The following is a 15,236-nucleotide window of genomic DNA, read 5'->3' as shown; positions in this document are numbered from 1 at the left end:
CCCGCTCCTGAATTTCAGATACTTTATCTCCAATTAGCTGACTGTAATTCCTTTTGTGCATAATTTTATATTATTGTTAATAATAAATTAATTAAAGCAAAAAAACAACCCGAAGAGCTGGTTCGGAGCCGAAAGAGCCGGCTCTTTTTAGTGAGCCGAACCGAAAGAGCCGGATCTCTAAAAAGAGCCGGAAATCCCATCACTAGAATCCACAATGGCGCACATACTGAAGCACATATTCAAACAGCTCACCGACAGCAGCCGTCCACATGAGGAGATGAGGGGGAAAAAGTCATCCCTAGAGGCATAGCGGAGTAACCCCAGGATCGCTAGATGGGATTCTGCCACTGAGGCCTCACAAAGAAAGCGATCCAGGGTCGAGCAGTCACAGGAAGATTATACAGGCAAGGAGGTAAAAGGTGGAGTGAGGGGAGGGCAACTCTGACAGAGAAGCTCCAAAGGCCGGGACTCTGAGGATACTTCTGAAGCAATTCTACCCTGGCAGATGCACAAACTTCAAAAACCAAAAATGTTTCTCCCATGAGAAGTGTGGCAGCTGAAAAGGAGCAGGTGCAGTAGAGGAGGTGAGGAGGCTGAATGAAAGAAGCAGCAGTGCATGAGTGGGAGGGAGCAAGGTGAAGAATCATCCTGGTTGGCTTGCCTTTAATCCTTCCCTGGTGGATAAGCCTGACTGATGGCTGTACTAAGAGGTACACTAAGGGAAAACACCACAAGAGGTGTCTTAAGGTCACAGACCAAATTAAGGCCACAAAGCACAGCTCTAAACTAATATACGTAAGACTAAAAAGTCTCACAGCCAAGCACTCAAACATTATTCAGAGATAAAACTACACAAATAGGCTGGTAATAATATTGAATGTCAATTCCAATAGTGCTGGATTTAAAAAGACAAGGCCAAAAATTAAGCCTTAAAACTTTAGTGAAAGCACCAGCATTTACCCTGAAATCATGGTGGAGACATGCTTATGTAAAAACATGCACGTTGAATACTTTGAACCGAATACTGACAAAATACCAGTCTGTAGCCTGCAAACACACAGCTGCAACAGGTTAAATATATCCTACATTTATGAACTCTGCTAACAGATGCTGTTATGTCTTATTTAATTCAATTCAATTTTATTTATACAGCGTGAAATCACAATAACAGTCGCCTTAAGACGCTTTATATTGTAAGATTACCCTACAATAAAACATACAGAGAGAAACCCAACAATCATATGACCCCCTATGAGCAAGCACTTTGGCAACAGTAGGAAGGAAAAACTCCCTTTTAACAGGAAGAAACCTTCGACAGAACTAGGCTCTCGGAGGGGCGGGGCCATCTGCCACAACCAGCTGGAGTGAGAGAAGGAAGACAGGAAAAAAAACATGCTGTGGAACAGAGACAGAGGTTAATAACAGATAAGATTAATAAAGTATGATTCAATGCTAATCATACTTGTTATTAATGAAAAGTTTTCAACTAGAAACAATTCCTCAGTGAGAGAGATATCCTGCAGTATTCACCCTTTAATCAAATCGACCAACCTTAATCTAAAGTGACATTATGATCTTTTTTTTAGCTTGAGCCAGGACAGATATAAATGATACATATATCGTAGCACAGTAGCAACTGAACAAATACCCTGAAGTCCCTCTGCTAACAGTGTGACAAGAATGAGTATCACATTAGCTGATAGAGAGCCAGTCCGGTTTCACTCTTGTCCTCTCATGCTTCAGTTGACTTGCACACACAGGAGAGTCAACATAAGCTAGTCTTGTTCTGAAAAGCTGGTACATTTACTGAGGGGATTGGTTTCCCTTAGTCGGCTGCTCTTTGTACCTTACAACAACATAAAGCACCTTAATGCAAGTGTTGTTGCTCAAACAGCTCAAACTCAGTAAGTGGCACTTCTGTTGCCCACAGGATCACACTATTCACATGTATCCACAAAAGGAATCCACAGTGCTCCAAAAACAAAACTCTGTGTGAACGGAGCAGGACAGACACCCAGCAACAACCCTCGCACGTGGACCTCATCTCGCCTTTATAATGTTGGAGGGCTTTTTGTTGAGTGACCCCAGGTGGAGAAAAGGAGTGGCAGCAGGGTCCTCGAGAGAGCAGCACCACACACACATACACCCACACAGCTCCACAAAATCTAACCAAGCCCCCTTTTTTTAATTCTTGCACTGTAGTAATGGAGATTTGCATAATTCAGATTTTAAAATAAGCAATTATTAATCTTGTACTCTTCTTTTTCTTCCTAGCGGTTTATATCACCCGACGCAGGGTCCGCTATCTTGCATGCCTTCCTCCACTTCTTCCTATCGAGGGCGTCTTCTGGTGTAACATTCACAGCCTTCATATCATCCTTGATTCGGTCCATCCAGCGCTTTATTAATTATTAATCTTGTACTAATAGTGAGTTTCATTTGAAGTAAGAATTTCTGAGTTCCTAGTAAGGAACCCTCCTGTTTTAGCTCCTTGTCCTTTAAGAACACCTTTCTCGTGAGAAAAATTTCTCCCCCTTGCAAACAGAAGGTGGTAGAGCTTGTGTGTGTGATATTCATCCACTAATCATGAGATTAGAAAAAATACAGTCTGAAACCTTAGCTTTTGGCTCACAAGGATTAACTGTGCATGCTCTGACCTTTGACCAATGAGCATCTGTCCGTGGAACAGTGTATATATAAAGGGAAGGAAAACCATTAGCATCTGATTTACCAATAATCTTTTCTTATCTGCAGTGACTATATTAATTTCAACATACATGGATAAGTAAATGAGACTTTGGAGTCTATCTTGCACAAGGAACCACACAGACCACAGTAGGCAGGGTGATATGATCCAAATGGTAAACTAAGATTTACAAATGTTAAAATGATTTGTGTGTGACTTTGGAGGACACACAAATGTGTTTATTGGGGTTCATTGAGTTACTGATTTAGTCCACTTAGACATGTTACTATTGACTAGCTACCAGGCCGCCAGGTGCACCTCTCTCTAGCCAATCCATTCTCACTCCCAAGTCATCACATACAACAATAGCAATAATATTATTTGTATAGCACTTTTTAAAAATACACAGTTACAAAGTGCTTCACTGTTGAATCACACATTCAAACATAAAACCACAGAGTCAAACATGCCCTTATATTCATTACAGCAGACACACATTACCAGAACAATTATAGACAGAAATTTTGCAATGCTTCTGACATGAAAGAAACAAACTGGGTGAGCTTTGAAATGTGAAATTCAAAATGAAACGTTTTCTCAAAAATAACAGCAGCGTTCTTAGCAGATGTTAGTGTGATAGTGTCAGTTCATTTAAAAGTGTGATGTGACCACAGTGACGTCCCAATTTAAAGCATTTCACTTGCTAGGCCCACGTCCTCATTTGAGGTTTGATAGCGTTTTAGTAGATAAAGGTGAATGACTTGGACATGAATTGAGCTGCGGTTTAGGGAAGGCCTCAAAGGGGACTGGGTGGGCCCTGTCCGGCTAGAGAAGTGAAGAAGTTAAAGAAGTAAAACGGGGAGGGAGGGACGGTGGGGCACGTAAACGAGAACAAACAGCTTGTAGAACTGGAGGAACATATACAGATGAGAACCGGAAGGAGCGTGTTTGGAGGCGTGGCCCCGCTCCTGAATTTCAGATACTTTATCTCCAATTAGCTGACTGATTTGCCATCTTGGTTTTTGAAATCAGGTATGAGAAGCAAAAAGGTGACAGAAATATGAGAAGCAGGTCAGTCCTAAAGATGTTCTGCTTTATTTATATTTTTCACTTTATTAGGGACCAAAATGAAACTCAACATCATTTCCGTGTGTTTATAGAGCTCATAGAGGAGGGAAGACAGGGATCATTTTCCCAGAGAAGCAAAAGTTGTCTGGATCCCAGCAAGGATTTGAGAGAGATCTAAATGAGAGATGTGATATTACTTTTGTAAATTCAGTCTAAAGTGATGCCACTCACTTATGGCGTGCTGATGGGTGGGTATTTGTCAAGTGACCTAGAAATTTCTATTTCTCTCATAGGCCTTCAAAATACAAGAAGTCTACATGAAAACAGAGCCCCTTATTGGGAGTATTATCACAGTTTATGGGTTATGGCTATTATTTAATATTATTTTCAAATATTTTAACTTATTTATTACAATGTAAATAATTTTATTTTTTAAATCTGCACAACAAAAATGCACAACAGAAGACGAATAATGCTAACTTCCACAAGCGGAGACTAATATAAGCTAATTCTATTCTATTTAACTGTCTGTGGACAATGTATATTTACAGGTCTAACTATTTAATAAAAGCACAAAGGAGGTCCCACTTTATTCTAACTAAATGTTGCATCATGAGTCTTTTTTTTAAAAGTTATTTATGCATCAGTAGCCCATGCTGCATTTTATATACCTCCAATGTCAGTCAGCGAAGCGGCTGCGGCACACCTGCACCAGGGCAAACCTCCGCCTACCCACTCCTGCTTTACAGGTGAAAATAGAGCAACAGGACCGCTGAGTCTTTGATTTTATTTATTTTCTGCTGTGTTTTACTTGCATCTATTTTAAAGAGTGAGTGTAAACACAAAAAAATATTTTATTTTATGTGCTGGAATGTGCAGAAAATAGGTTTAAATGTTAAACAAATTTCTCCCAGTCAGAGAATGTTGCATATAATTAATTTTTTTAAAAGATTAAAACTAATAAAACAAGTTTTAAAAAGAGACTTTTCCATTTGATTACATTTTGTATGATGGATTATGCAGAAAAAGTAGAATTGGGCTGAAAGATCTATCGCTTTATCACCTATTCAGGTTGTAAATCTAAGTAATTAATTACTTTTGACAATAAGTAATCAGTAAAGTAACGGGATTGCTTTTGGGGGAAGTAATCAGTAATTAGTTACTGATTACTTTTTTCAAGTAACTTGACCAACACTGATTGCTACACTCATCTTTGTTCCTGTCTTTTCCCTCACCCTCAACCAACCAAATGTCCTGAGATCTCTTCCTGTTAAAGGGGAGTTCTTGTACCCTGTGATTGCTTGGTGCTTCTTCGTACTCTGATGGTTATAACCATCCACATCCACAACCATATAGTTTGACCAGGTGGGCCCCACCTGTGTCATCAGTGCTAAAAAATATATTGATTACCTCACTTTGCCCAACCTGGGGCACACAACAACAGCCTATCCTTAAATTACTGTGTTTGCCCATGTCTATCCCAGGTGGAAAACCCAAGTGGGTCCTACATGTGTTTCCCATTTTGGACCAAGTTAAGTGTTTCCCATGTTTGACCTAGCTAGGACCTACTAAAAGTGCTCACTTGGGATTGCCCATATGGGTTTAATGTGAAAAACCCAAGTAGGCCCCATACAAAAAGCCCAGTTTGAGCCCATGCCCACATGGTACCCATCCAGCCCAAGCAAAAACCAGGTGGGGCCCATATACACACGTTGGCTGGGTAGGGCTCTCTCTGATAAGTTTACCACACAATAATTAAATACTTTATACAATGACTACTCTTAACTACTTAAAACACAGTAATGTGATGTAAAATGCAGATCACGGAACAGTTTTTTATTTTGTCATTATCTGTTAACCTATCAGATTTTGACGCATATGCCATTTGACACTTATCGCGTTACAAATCTTGTCATGTACTTGCTTGTTTCCGCTCACACACTCAAAACTTGTGATCGTTAACCTGTCAGTATGAATGAGGGCTAATCTAATAGTTACAGAACTGGCTCTCTCAGACATATATTCATTTGAAAACCCAAATCATCGAGGCAGGAGCTCACCAGCTGATCCTCACTGCTCTCCAGATGTGTCTCCTCCGCTGCGGCAGCTGTTGCTGCGTCGCCCCCGCCATCGCCGTCCGGAGGCTCGGCCAGCCTCTCCAGGCACGCAGACCCCAGAGAGGAGCTCTTGTGGTGGGACTGCACCAGCTGAGACACCGTGGGTTTGTTTGGGCTGGTGGACTTGTGCTTGATCGAAAACTGCAGCTTGTCCCGGCCGACTGCTTTGCCGCAGAGCTGTGCCTCCTTAATGTCCACATCAGCCGGAGAGGAGAAGTGCAGGTCGGGCTGCGAGGAGGAGATTACCCGGTCCAGGACGACATTTTCCTTCCGCTTCATCTTCTTGAACATCCACATGCCTCGCTCCTTCTTGTCTTCTGGCTCTCTGGCGCCCAGCTTGGGGCTGAGCAGCGGCTTGGCTTTGGCTTGAAGCTGTTTCCACATCGTGTTTTGTTGGGATGAACTGCTCTCATTCTCGTCCGCCTCGCTCCGCTCCATTCCCGCCTCTACTCGGAGCTCCGGCAGGCTGTCACATCGGTGGACAGGACCACTGAAATACCCCGTTTGTACTATTTCGCCGCATCAGACGGCTGCAAACGCGCCGAAACCTGTACCCACAAGCACGGAAATACTTCCTCCAGCCAACAGGGCTGTGCGTAGCTCATCTGAAGACCTAAAACTAATGACGTAGTGCCCCTTACCCTGCACCATCAAACAGTCTACCAATAAGATCAGTTTACCATTAAACTTTAGATAATTTGTAGTACAGAAAGTTTAACTGCACACCAGTCTTTCATTGACAACGTATATAACTGTATATGAAAAATAAATGTTTAGACCTCATCAACAAAGAGATGAGCTACAATATTCTCACATGTAACCCTCAAAATATATAACCCCAGCAGAAATATATATTTTTATTTAGTCTCTTTGCTTTTTATACAGTGAAATTACATTATTTACTCTCCTGCACTGAAAAAAACCTTTGTACACAGTCTGGGAGTAACTTAAACTTTTTCTTTGAACATTATTTGCATTATTTTAAAAGAAATCAAGTTATTAAAATTCATTTTACAGGACCTTAGAAACAGTGGGTCAGTGTAATAGTATAAATAATAACCAGCCTGGTTTACGACGCCTATTACTCTTTTTGGATGAGACGACGACATCAGTGACTAACTTAAGCCTGAATCCAAATGGACGGGGTATTACTCAGTGGGTGTCCTCAGGATGAGCACCAGACACAAGCTGCTAAAGCAGCTGGATAAAAGGGACATTCGTCTTGTGCCAAAAGAAAGTTGGCAATGAAGCAACAAATGATGAAAAAGCATCCATGAACCCTGACTTTAGTGTGATGCATGTCGTTATGAAAGTTTAAATGGCAAAGAAACATCTTCTAAATTTCTTTGATCTAAATTTGTTTGATGGATTTCAATTTCAGTTCAATTCACTTCCTTTTATATATCACCAGATCACAACAACAGTTACCTAAAGCCACTTAATACTGTAAGGAGACCCTACAATAATACAGAGAAACCCAGACAATCAAATGACCCTCAGACAAGCACTTTGGCAACAGTGGGAAAGGAAAACTCAATTTAAACTGGAACCAACCTCTGGCAGAACCAGGCTCAGGGAGGGGCAGCAATTTGTCAAAATAGGTTCCTATGTCGTCCAGTGGTGCACTAATCTTAGTCTCTCACTGAGCATGCTCCTGTGACTGGCCAGCACATCAGGAATTGGTTGGGAGGTATTGTCCAGCATTGTCCTTATCTTGGACAGCGTTCACCTCCCTGATACCACCGTAAGGAAGTCCAGCTCCGTCCCCATAACATTACTGGCCTTGCAGGTCAGTTTATTGAATCTGTTGGCATCTGCGACCCTCAACCGGCTTCCCCAGCATGCAACAGCATGCAGGATGGCTCTGGCCACAACAGACTCATAGAAAATCCTGAACATTGTCTGACAGATGTTAAAAGACCTCAGCTGCTTCACAAAATAGAGAGGACTCTGGCCTTTCCTGCAGTGTCCAGGGTTTTTTAAATTCAGTCCAGGTTATTATCAGTGTGTACTCCGAGGTAGTTATAGTCCTCCACAATGTCCAAATCGACCACCTGGATTGAAACAGGGTGACAGGTTTCCTGGTCCTCCGAATGTCCACAATAGATTCCTTGGTCTTTGTCACGCTGCAGATGATTCTGCTCGCACCATGTAACAAAGCAGTAAACCACAGTCCAGTACTCTGTCTCATCACCGTCACCAATGCATCCAACCACTGTAGAGTCATCAGAAAACTTCTGAAGATTGAAGGGCTCTGTTCAGCGACTGTAGTCCTCGGTGTAGAGGGAGAATAATAAAGGGGAGAGGACAGTCCCTTGTGGTCGCCCAATGTTGCTGATCACCTTGTGAGACACACAATGCTGAAAGCGCACATGTTGTGATTTTCCTGTCAGGTAATCAACAATCCAGGACATGTGAGAGGCATGTACCTCCATCGCTTTCAGGCCTGATGGTACTGAATTCACTGGAAAAGTAAAAAAACACAACCCTCACAGTGCTTGCCAGCTGGTCTAGATGGAGGTAGACATGATTGAGCAGGTAGATGATGGTTTCCTTAACTCCAGAGCACTGCTGGTAAGTGAACTGAAGGGGGTCCAGATGTTGGTTGAGCTGAAAAAGTTTAAAGTATGGAGAAAGAGCAACAGAAACAGAAACAGACTGCATGCCGGTTAGTTCATGTGTCTGCAATAACAGACACATGGTAAAATAAGAAGACGGACACAAAAGAATTTTACACAAAAAGAATTGTTTTATTTGTACCTATTATGGCCTTGTTATACTGCAAATCACTATGTTACGCTGTTCCTGAAAAGGGCTATGTTATAAAGAAAACTGTATCATCACCACATAATAAAGCTAGTATGTTACAAATATGGGATGTAGAACAATTTTAATTCAGGAAATATTCTCTAAAGCATTTTCAAAACCTCTGACATGACAGTCCATAAAATAACATCCGTAATATGGTAAGCATCAATGTTTCTTACACAGTGAGGATGTCGCCATTTAACCATGAAATTAAAACTAAAATACTGTGTCATTGTTGCACATATGACAATATCATAGTTGTAGTAAATAGTTGTCAAAAGATCCATATAAACAGAAAAAGTAACTGATGAACAACAGACACAAAAAGCCAAACAACACAGCGTTCCTCTAAATCCAAAACAATTTGCATAAAATTAAATCCTCAGTTGAGGACTTATAGCCAAAGACGCTTGGTTTAAAGAAGTACTCTGACTGAGCCTTCTTCCTTTAATGTTTATATTATTCCTCGCACTGGAAGGTTCGCCATCACTTGTCTTATCCTGCAGGTAACATTTGATCTGTGATTTTTTTAAATAACGACAATAGCTTTTTGGATTGAAAAGACTGATGTTTACCAACATATATGTTTTTATTATAACTATATTCTGTTGGTGAGAAACAAAGCGTTGATTCTGTTGGGATTTCTTTGACCCTTTTCCCATATTGTTTTCATCTTTTTACACAGCCAAACACACTGAAACAGTCTTCATCTGTCATAAATTAGAGTTACATGTTAATGATTTATGGTAATACATACAAGCTGATTTTTAATCTTGTGTGGAGATTTCAGTATTCCAAACTTTCGTTCCATATATCTTCCTTATAATGTAAAATCTCTGATGAACATGTTGCAAAAAGAGTGTAGAGCTCTGATATGATGGCTTTTTATTGTTTTTGTACAGTTTTAGTAAAAGTCTCATCAGCTCGATGTATATTTATTTCGACTTTAAATGCATACATAAAACAAAGTTCCAGATGAATCTGACTGATAGTATTATTGCTGTAATTATTATTACCATTACTGTTATTATTATGATAGATATTGCAACTTTTCTGTTACCACAGCAATCATGAAATAGAAATCTGATATTGCAACAGTCCTGTTGTATATAATACAGAAACTATCTTGCACTGAAATGCAAAAAGGCAACATGAAATACACCTGGTAACCCACAAGTGATTTTGTCTTACTGGATTGAAGTTGGTCTTAAAGTCAATTTATGACTACCCCTCTATAGTAGTGGCCACTTGGTATGTGATTAAACTAATTGTAACATTTGTTACATACAACAAGCTACGAGGATTGCATGAACAGCATGCTCTGCTTGTGGCTCTGTTGGCTCATTCAGGTATATCTTTTTGCCAAACAGTGGAACTGCTTCACCTGTTTTGATGCTGCAGACCAACGCTGATCATTCATTGTGAATGTCATGAAGATGTTTTTATTTTTCTTTGTGTGGGTTTGTAGAAATACCAAATATTCTTAAAAAAAATAACAACATAAAAAGTTGAATTTTGCATATTATGCCCCCTTTAAATACATGGATTTAAAAAGCATTTTGGCATGATCTTGTTTACCAGGCAACCCTTAAAGAGAGCCTATTTCGCTAATTTCCAGTTTTACTTATTTTTCTACAAACAGCTAGGCCAGGTAGGAGGTGGTTCTGTACTCACGTCTGTGTGCGCCAGATGACCACATTATGAAGACCCACTCTCACTGACATCATGCAGAGCCAAAACCAGAGCTCATGTGAGCCTCTGGCCATGTTTAAATAAATAAAATCAGTTGTGTGAACATCGAACACTATAACAGCACTGAAACAAAATAGGTTCCCTTTGACTTTTTAGGATTGATATCTTTTTAGGTTTCACGTTACTCTTCCTAGTCATAAATGCCTAGATTATTCACAATGCAAGACAACTGCAGACAGATGTGTAGGAGACTGTAATGTGCTTATTAACTGTACATTATATAAAAGATGGATGCACCACCAGGTTAGAAAAGTTCAGCCAATGCAGAAGAGTCTTGATGTGTAATACCCCACCCAACCATCTCTGGGTTTAATAGAAACCCATTTAAAAACATCAGCATGTCCACTCAAATACAAAGTACTTTATATTATAATTTCAGTATTATGGGAAATAAGTTATTAGACTACTCCTGATCCTGAGTCCTGATCAGGACACTGATTATATTAAGCCTGATTAAGCAGATATTAAACCTCAAAGAGCAGTGTGTTTCTCCAGTCAGCATTTCAGTTCCACTCACTGTATCATCTGACCATTGTAGGAAAACCCCACATTCAGAATAAGTATTATTAGTATTGTTATTATATTACCAGCAGCTGTTCCAGCTGTTTGTCAGTCCACAAGTACAGTACAAACAATCAGTGAATAAACTACTTAATTCATTGAGGGCATACATGGAGCATTTCAAGTAAACTAACCATCCCTAAGCCTGTGGTCTAAAGATAACAAAGTGCAAGCTACTCCCTATTGTTTAACATGACTCATTTGGCTAATGACTGTACTTTATCAAACGGCAAAAACATCATGCTGTCATTCATCTACTATATTTTTTGTGACCAGAGTTTAAAGAATTAGGTGAAATATTGACACTGAAGAATTTTTCATCTCAACCCCTAAAAACATGGCATCGGTGAGGGATCACTGCCATCTAAATAAAGATATAAAGGGACAGAGATGCTGTGGGAGAGGGGAGTCACAGTTCCTGTTCATGCATCTGCTGCTGCATCTTCTGAAGCATCTGCTGCATCCTCCTCAGCTACAGACACACCAGATAAACACAAGACAGAGACAGGGGAGCAAGAGGAGCATGAAAGACAGCTTACATAATAACACATATGGGTCATCAATTCACATCAGTGTCTTGCTTATATAACACCCACTGTAATGTATTATTGAGCATCTGAGGTATATCACAGAGTCACAGAGTCGTGTTTTTGACACTCACTTCTTCATCTTTCGTCTTGATAAGCTTCTCAGCCTCAATATCTGGTGTAGACAGTGGCAGAATCGGGTTGGGGCTCTCCACACGCTTATCTGCATTCATCTTACTGTAACAGGACACATAAACATGAGGGATGAGAACAACAGGCTGCCGGCTTCCATTTGTTTCGCAGTCATCCATCACAGTAACACTGGATTTTTTTGTCAGCAAGACAGGAAAATGAGCTAACTCGTTCTTCTGTCTGCAATGGAAGCACAAAGTGTTAAAGCCTTTACTAACAGGATTGTTATCTGATAATAACTTCATTTGAATTATTATGATGGTAGATTCAAATGCAAACAGAAACCAAGGCTACAAAGTAAAATTGATGAGATAACAAGTCAAACTTTTGACTTAGTAATAAAGTCACATAATTTGGCTACGCAACTAATGACACAAAATTATGAGATTAAAAATAAATGTTGTGTTATTAAGTAAAAATGTATACTCACATTTGGAATATACATATATACTGACTGCTCAAGAAAACTTTAAAAAATTACAAGAAAATCATGGTCTTAAGAAGTGTAATGTAATGAAATGAACTTTTTGTCACATACTTTTTGAATATGTCAAAGATCTACTAATCGCCCTGGTTTTGTTCTCCATATCTCAGTTTTACTCATAATTAACCATGTTTTGTGACCATGTGTAGGTTTTGTCAGGTTCACACCTCGTCATGTTCTGGATGCACTGTGCCCTGTAGTTCTCATAGTGACAGTCACTGGTGATGTCCTTCAGGTCGTGCATGTGGGTTCTTATCAGCATGGTTCTCAGCTTCACAAAGTCGCAGTGAGACGGGTTCTCCACTGCACGCAGGACAGGATGAACGTGAGGGTGAATCCAGACAGACTGTTGGCCAATCAGAATTGGGAAAGACAGCCGCACAGCTGCAACCTCCAGTTTAGAGCTGCTTACCCTCCACAATGCCCCAGGGGTAGACTCTCCCTCTCACTCTATGACCTCGAGCTTCTACCACAGTGTTGCTACCAATCACAGCAAACGGCGTGCTCTCCTGCATCACAAGCAGCAGCCACAGAGGAAAGATTCAGATTCCTAATGTCAGAATAAAAGTACAAATACTACTGTTTTATTTAGTGGTACTTCATTCCAAATAAATGTTTTCAATTTCATGTTTTTATTCAGCTAGAAGTAAGATTGTATTGAAGCAGGGGTTAGTTGCAGCTGTCATCTGAAAATAGAAAACCATAATGAAGGAAATTAAAGACGCTGTTTTGGACATATTCAATGTGAATCCTGCTCACCTTCAGCTCTTTATCTTGCTGCTTGAACTCTTCATCCTCATCCGAGTCACAGTGAGGGAACTGATAGATCTTTATCCCATATTTATCGATCTCTTCCCTCACCTGGAAGAAAAAACACATATGAGATGTGATGGATAGCAGCAGAACCACACACATACATACGCCCACAGAATGAGAGAATTTAGCAAGAAGTCAGTGCCCTTCTGTACTGTATATGAAGGCTTTAGAGAGATGTATGAATCATCCTGCGCTAAAAAGAGCTTCAAAAGATTTGCATGTCATCACAGAACTGGACCACAATTTAGGCTAAATGAGACAAAAATGGATCCTTTATTTTATCATTTTTTGTTATGTATTAGAAAAAACAAATAATAAATCATCAAAAATAACAAAGATTTTTCCAGCTCAGACATCAAAGGTACACTTTTATGAGACAGTGTAGCTATTGCGTGCTATGCTTGCAGCACCCAATACCAATAAAAAAGTACATTTGAAAAATTTTGTTTAGGAAATTGTTGATTATTTTGCTACGTAGATTATACATATCTTCACGAATACTCTTTCTTTGAGTAATTTTGTATTCAGGGCCACAGAAATGTTGTTTAATAGTACTTTATATGTTTTTAACAATTTAATATTTGTTTAATTCCTATGCTTACAATATTATAATGCAATGCTAGCACTAGGCTAAAAAAATGTGTATTGTTTCAAAAAGATGCTAGCTGTGGACTGTCACATAAATAAAGGAAGTAAATGTTCAAATAAATTTGTATTCTTTTGATAATGTACCCGCATTATCAAAAGAATACAGGGTTGCATCGGTTGAGTGACACTCAGAATAGTCAGAACAGATGAGAAAAACACAAAATATGTCAAAGAGGAGGCCATGAGGTTAACACAGAGCTCAATCATGTCACTTCCTTTTTGTTATGTATTTAATATATACTTTACGTCAGTTTATTTAACATTTATGTGTGTTTTTCTTAAGTTTTTGGTTGATATTTGGTCTCCATTAAAATTACAGTGCCATAATACTAGCATCTACTAGTGAAAATGCAATGTGAATGCTGAAAATGTGAAGATTTTGCCTGAAAGGTTTAAAAATATTTGAAATATTCAAAGCTCAACTTGCAGAATAAGCTTAATTGCATAAGATTACCAAAAGATCAGCCAGCTTAAGTGTAAAAAACGAGAGTACCAAAACATGAAAATGTGCTAAACAAAACAAAAAAACCTACACAAACTAATCTTAATTTGTAGTCTAAGGAAGACTACGATGACCTGGGTGACTGAGAACCTTCACAGACATAATCTTAATTTGCTTACATTTGTGTAAAGGAAAGACAAAGACATTTTTTAATCATTCTCCACCCTCTTAGAGCAGGTGATGTCATCATGCAGTGGAGGAATAAATTCCATTAACTCAGTTTTCATGTTTGTAAAGTTTATTTATGGATGTGAAAGGGATTACTATTGCAAAAAAAGTAATTAAATTACTGTTACTTTCCCATAAGCACGCTGTGTCACTGCGTTACTGAACTGTGATTTTGTTAGTGAGAGTGTCTCATGATAATGACGTAAGCAACGTTCGTGGTAACAGACGTGTGTAGATCAACAATGGATAATATATAGAGTGTGGGAGAGAGTACGACCGTGCAGCATTTAAAGCTTAAGTGCTGACATTACTTTGCGTTTGACTCTGTAAAAAGTGTCAAAAACATTAGCGTCCACTGTTCACTGCGTGGGAAGAAAACTTCTTTTTACAGCGAAAAAACTGAGCAAGTACTGAGCACGCTGCCACGGGAATGTGAAATTCACAGAGAGACCCCCGGATACTCCCACTGACATGACCGCTGCAGCACCGGGCAAACCTCCACTGGCTCCACGACTGCTAAACAGGTGAAAATAGATTAAGAAAATAGAAAATAGAGCGACAGGACTCAGAGCCGCAGAGTCTTTGATTTTATTTATTTTCTACTGCGTTTTACTTGCATCTATTTGAAAGATGCAAGTAAAACACAAAACATTATTTTATTTTATGTGCTGGAATATGCAGAAAATAGGTTTAAATGTTAAACAAATTTCTTCAAGTCAAAGACTGTTGCATATAATTTAATTTTTGCTTGATGCAATGTGCATAAGGTTTTTTGTTTTTCTTTTTGTTTTGTTTTTTGCCTGTCCCGTTTGGCTCTTTTGCCATCAGAATTATTGTCTAAAGGCGAAGAAAGATGCCCAACGGATTTACTTTACCAAATTGACCATCCCAGCCTTGCCGTAATGGT

General features: G+C 39.4%; 2 protein-coding genes across 5 annotated transcripts in view; both read right to left on the bottom strand.

Moving 5' to 3' along the window:
- mctp1b (multiple C2 domains, transmembrane 1b) overlaps nt 1-6,468 on the bottom strand; it is a 37,172-nt gene extending 30,704 nt beyond the window's left edge. For 3 of the 4 annotated variants that reach the window (XM_005739133.1, XM_005739134.1, XM_005739135.1), the window contains exon 1: nt 5,815-6,468. In XM_005739133.1, coding sequence (XP_005739190.1) covers nt 5,815-6,309 — 495 coding nt within the window. In that variant the 5' untranslated portion in view covers nt 6,310-6,468. Of the gene's footprint in view, nt 1-252; nt 582-5,814 lie in introns of those variants that run through there. The other variant, XM_005739137.1, reaches the window with a different exon arrangement.
- Nucleotides 6,469-8,633: 2,165 nt separating this feature from the next.
- The window catches only part of septin5b (septin 5b), a 15,688-nt gene continuing 9,085 nt past the window's right edge, over nt 8,634-15,236 (bottom strand). Inside the window, exons 8-12 of the mRNA XM_005739132.1 lie at nt 12,955-13,056; nt 12,608-12,704; nt 12,363-12,498; nt 11,654-11,756; nt 8,634-11,464 (exon numbers count right to left, since the gene is read on the bottom strand). Of these exons, the coding sequence (XP_005739189.1) occupies nt 11,402-11,464; nt 11,654-11,756; nt 12,363-12,498; nt 12,608-12,704; nt 12,955-13,056 (501 nt within the window). The 3' untranslated portion in view covers nt 8,634-11,401. The remainder of the gene's footprint in view (nt 11,465-11,653; nt 11,757-12,362; nt 12,499-12,607; nt 12,705-12,954; nt 13,057-15,236) is intronic.

Source organism: Pundamilia nyererei, unplaced genomic scaffold, assembly GCF_000239375.1.
Source record: "Pundamilia nyererei isolate P.nyererei 1_Seehausen unplaced genomic scaffold, PunNye1.0 scaffold00089, whole genome shotgun sequence".
Classification (NCBI taxonomy): Eukaryota; Metazoa; Chordata; class Actinopteri; order Cichliformes; family Cichlidae; genus Pundamilia; species Pundamilia nyererei.
The sequence above is the reverse complement of the archived record's forward strand: the minus strand, read 5'-3'. Positions and strand labels throughout refer to the sequence as shown.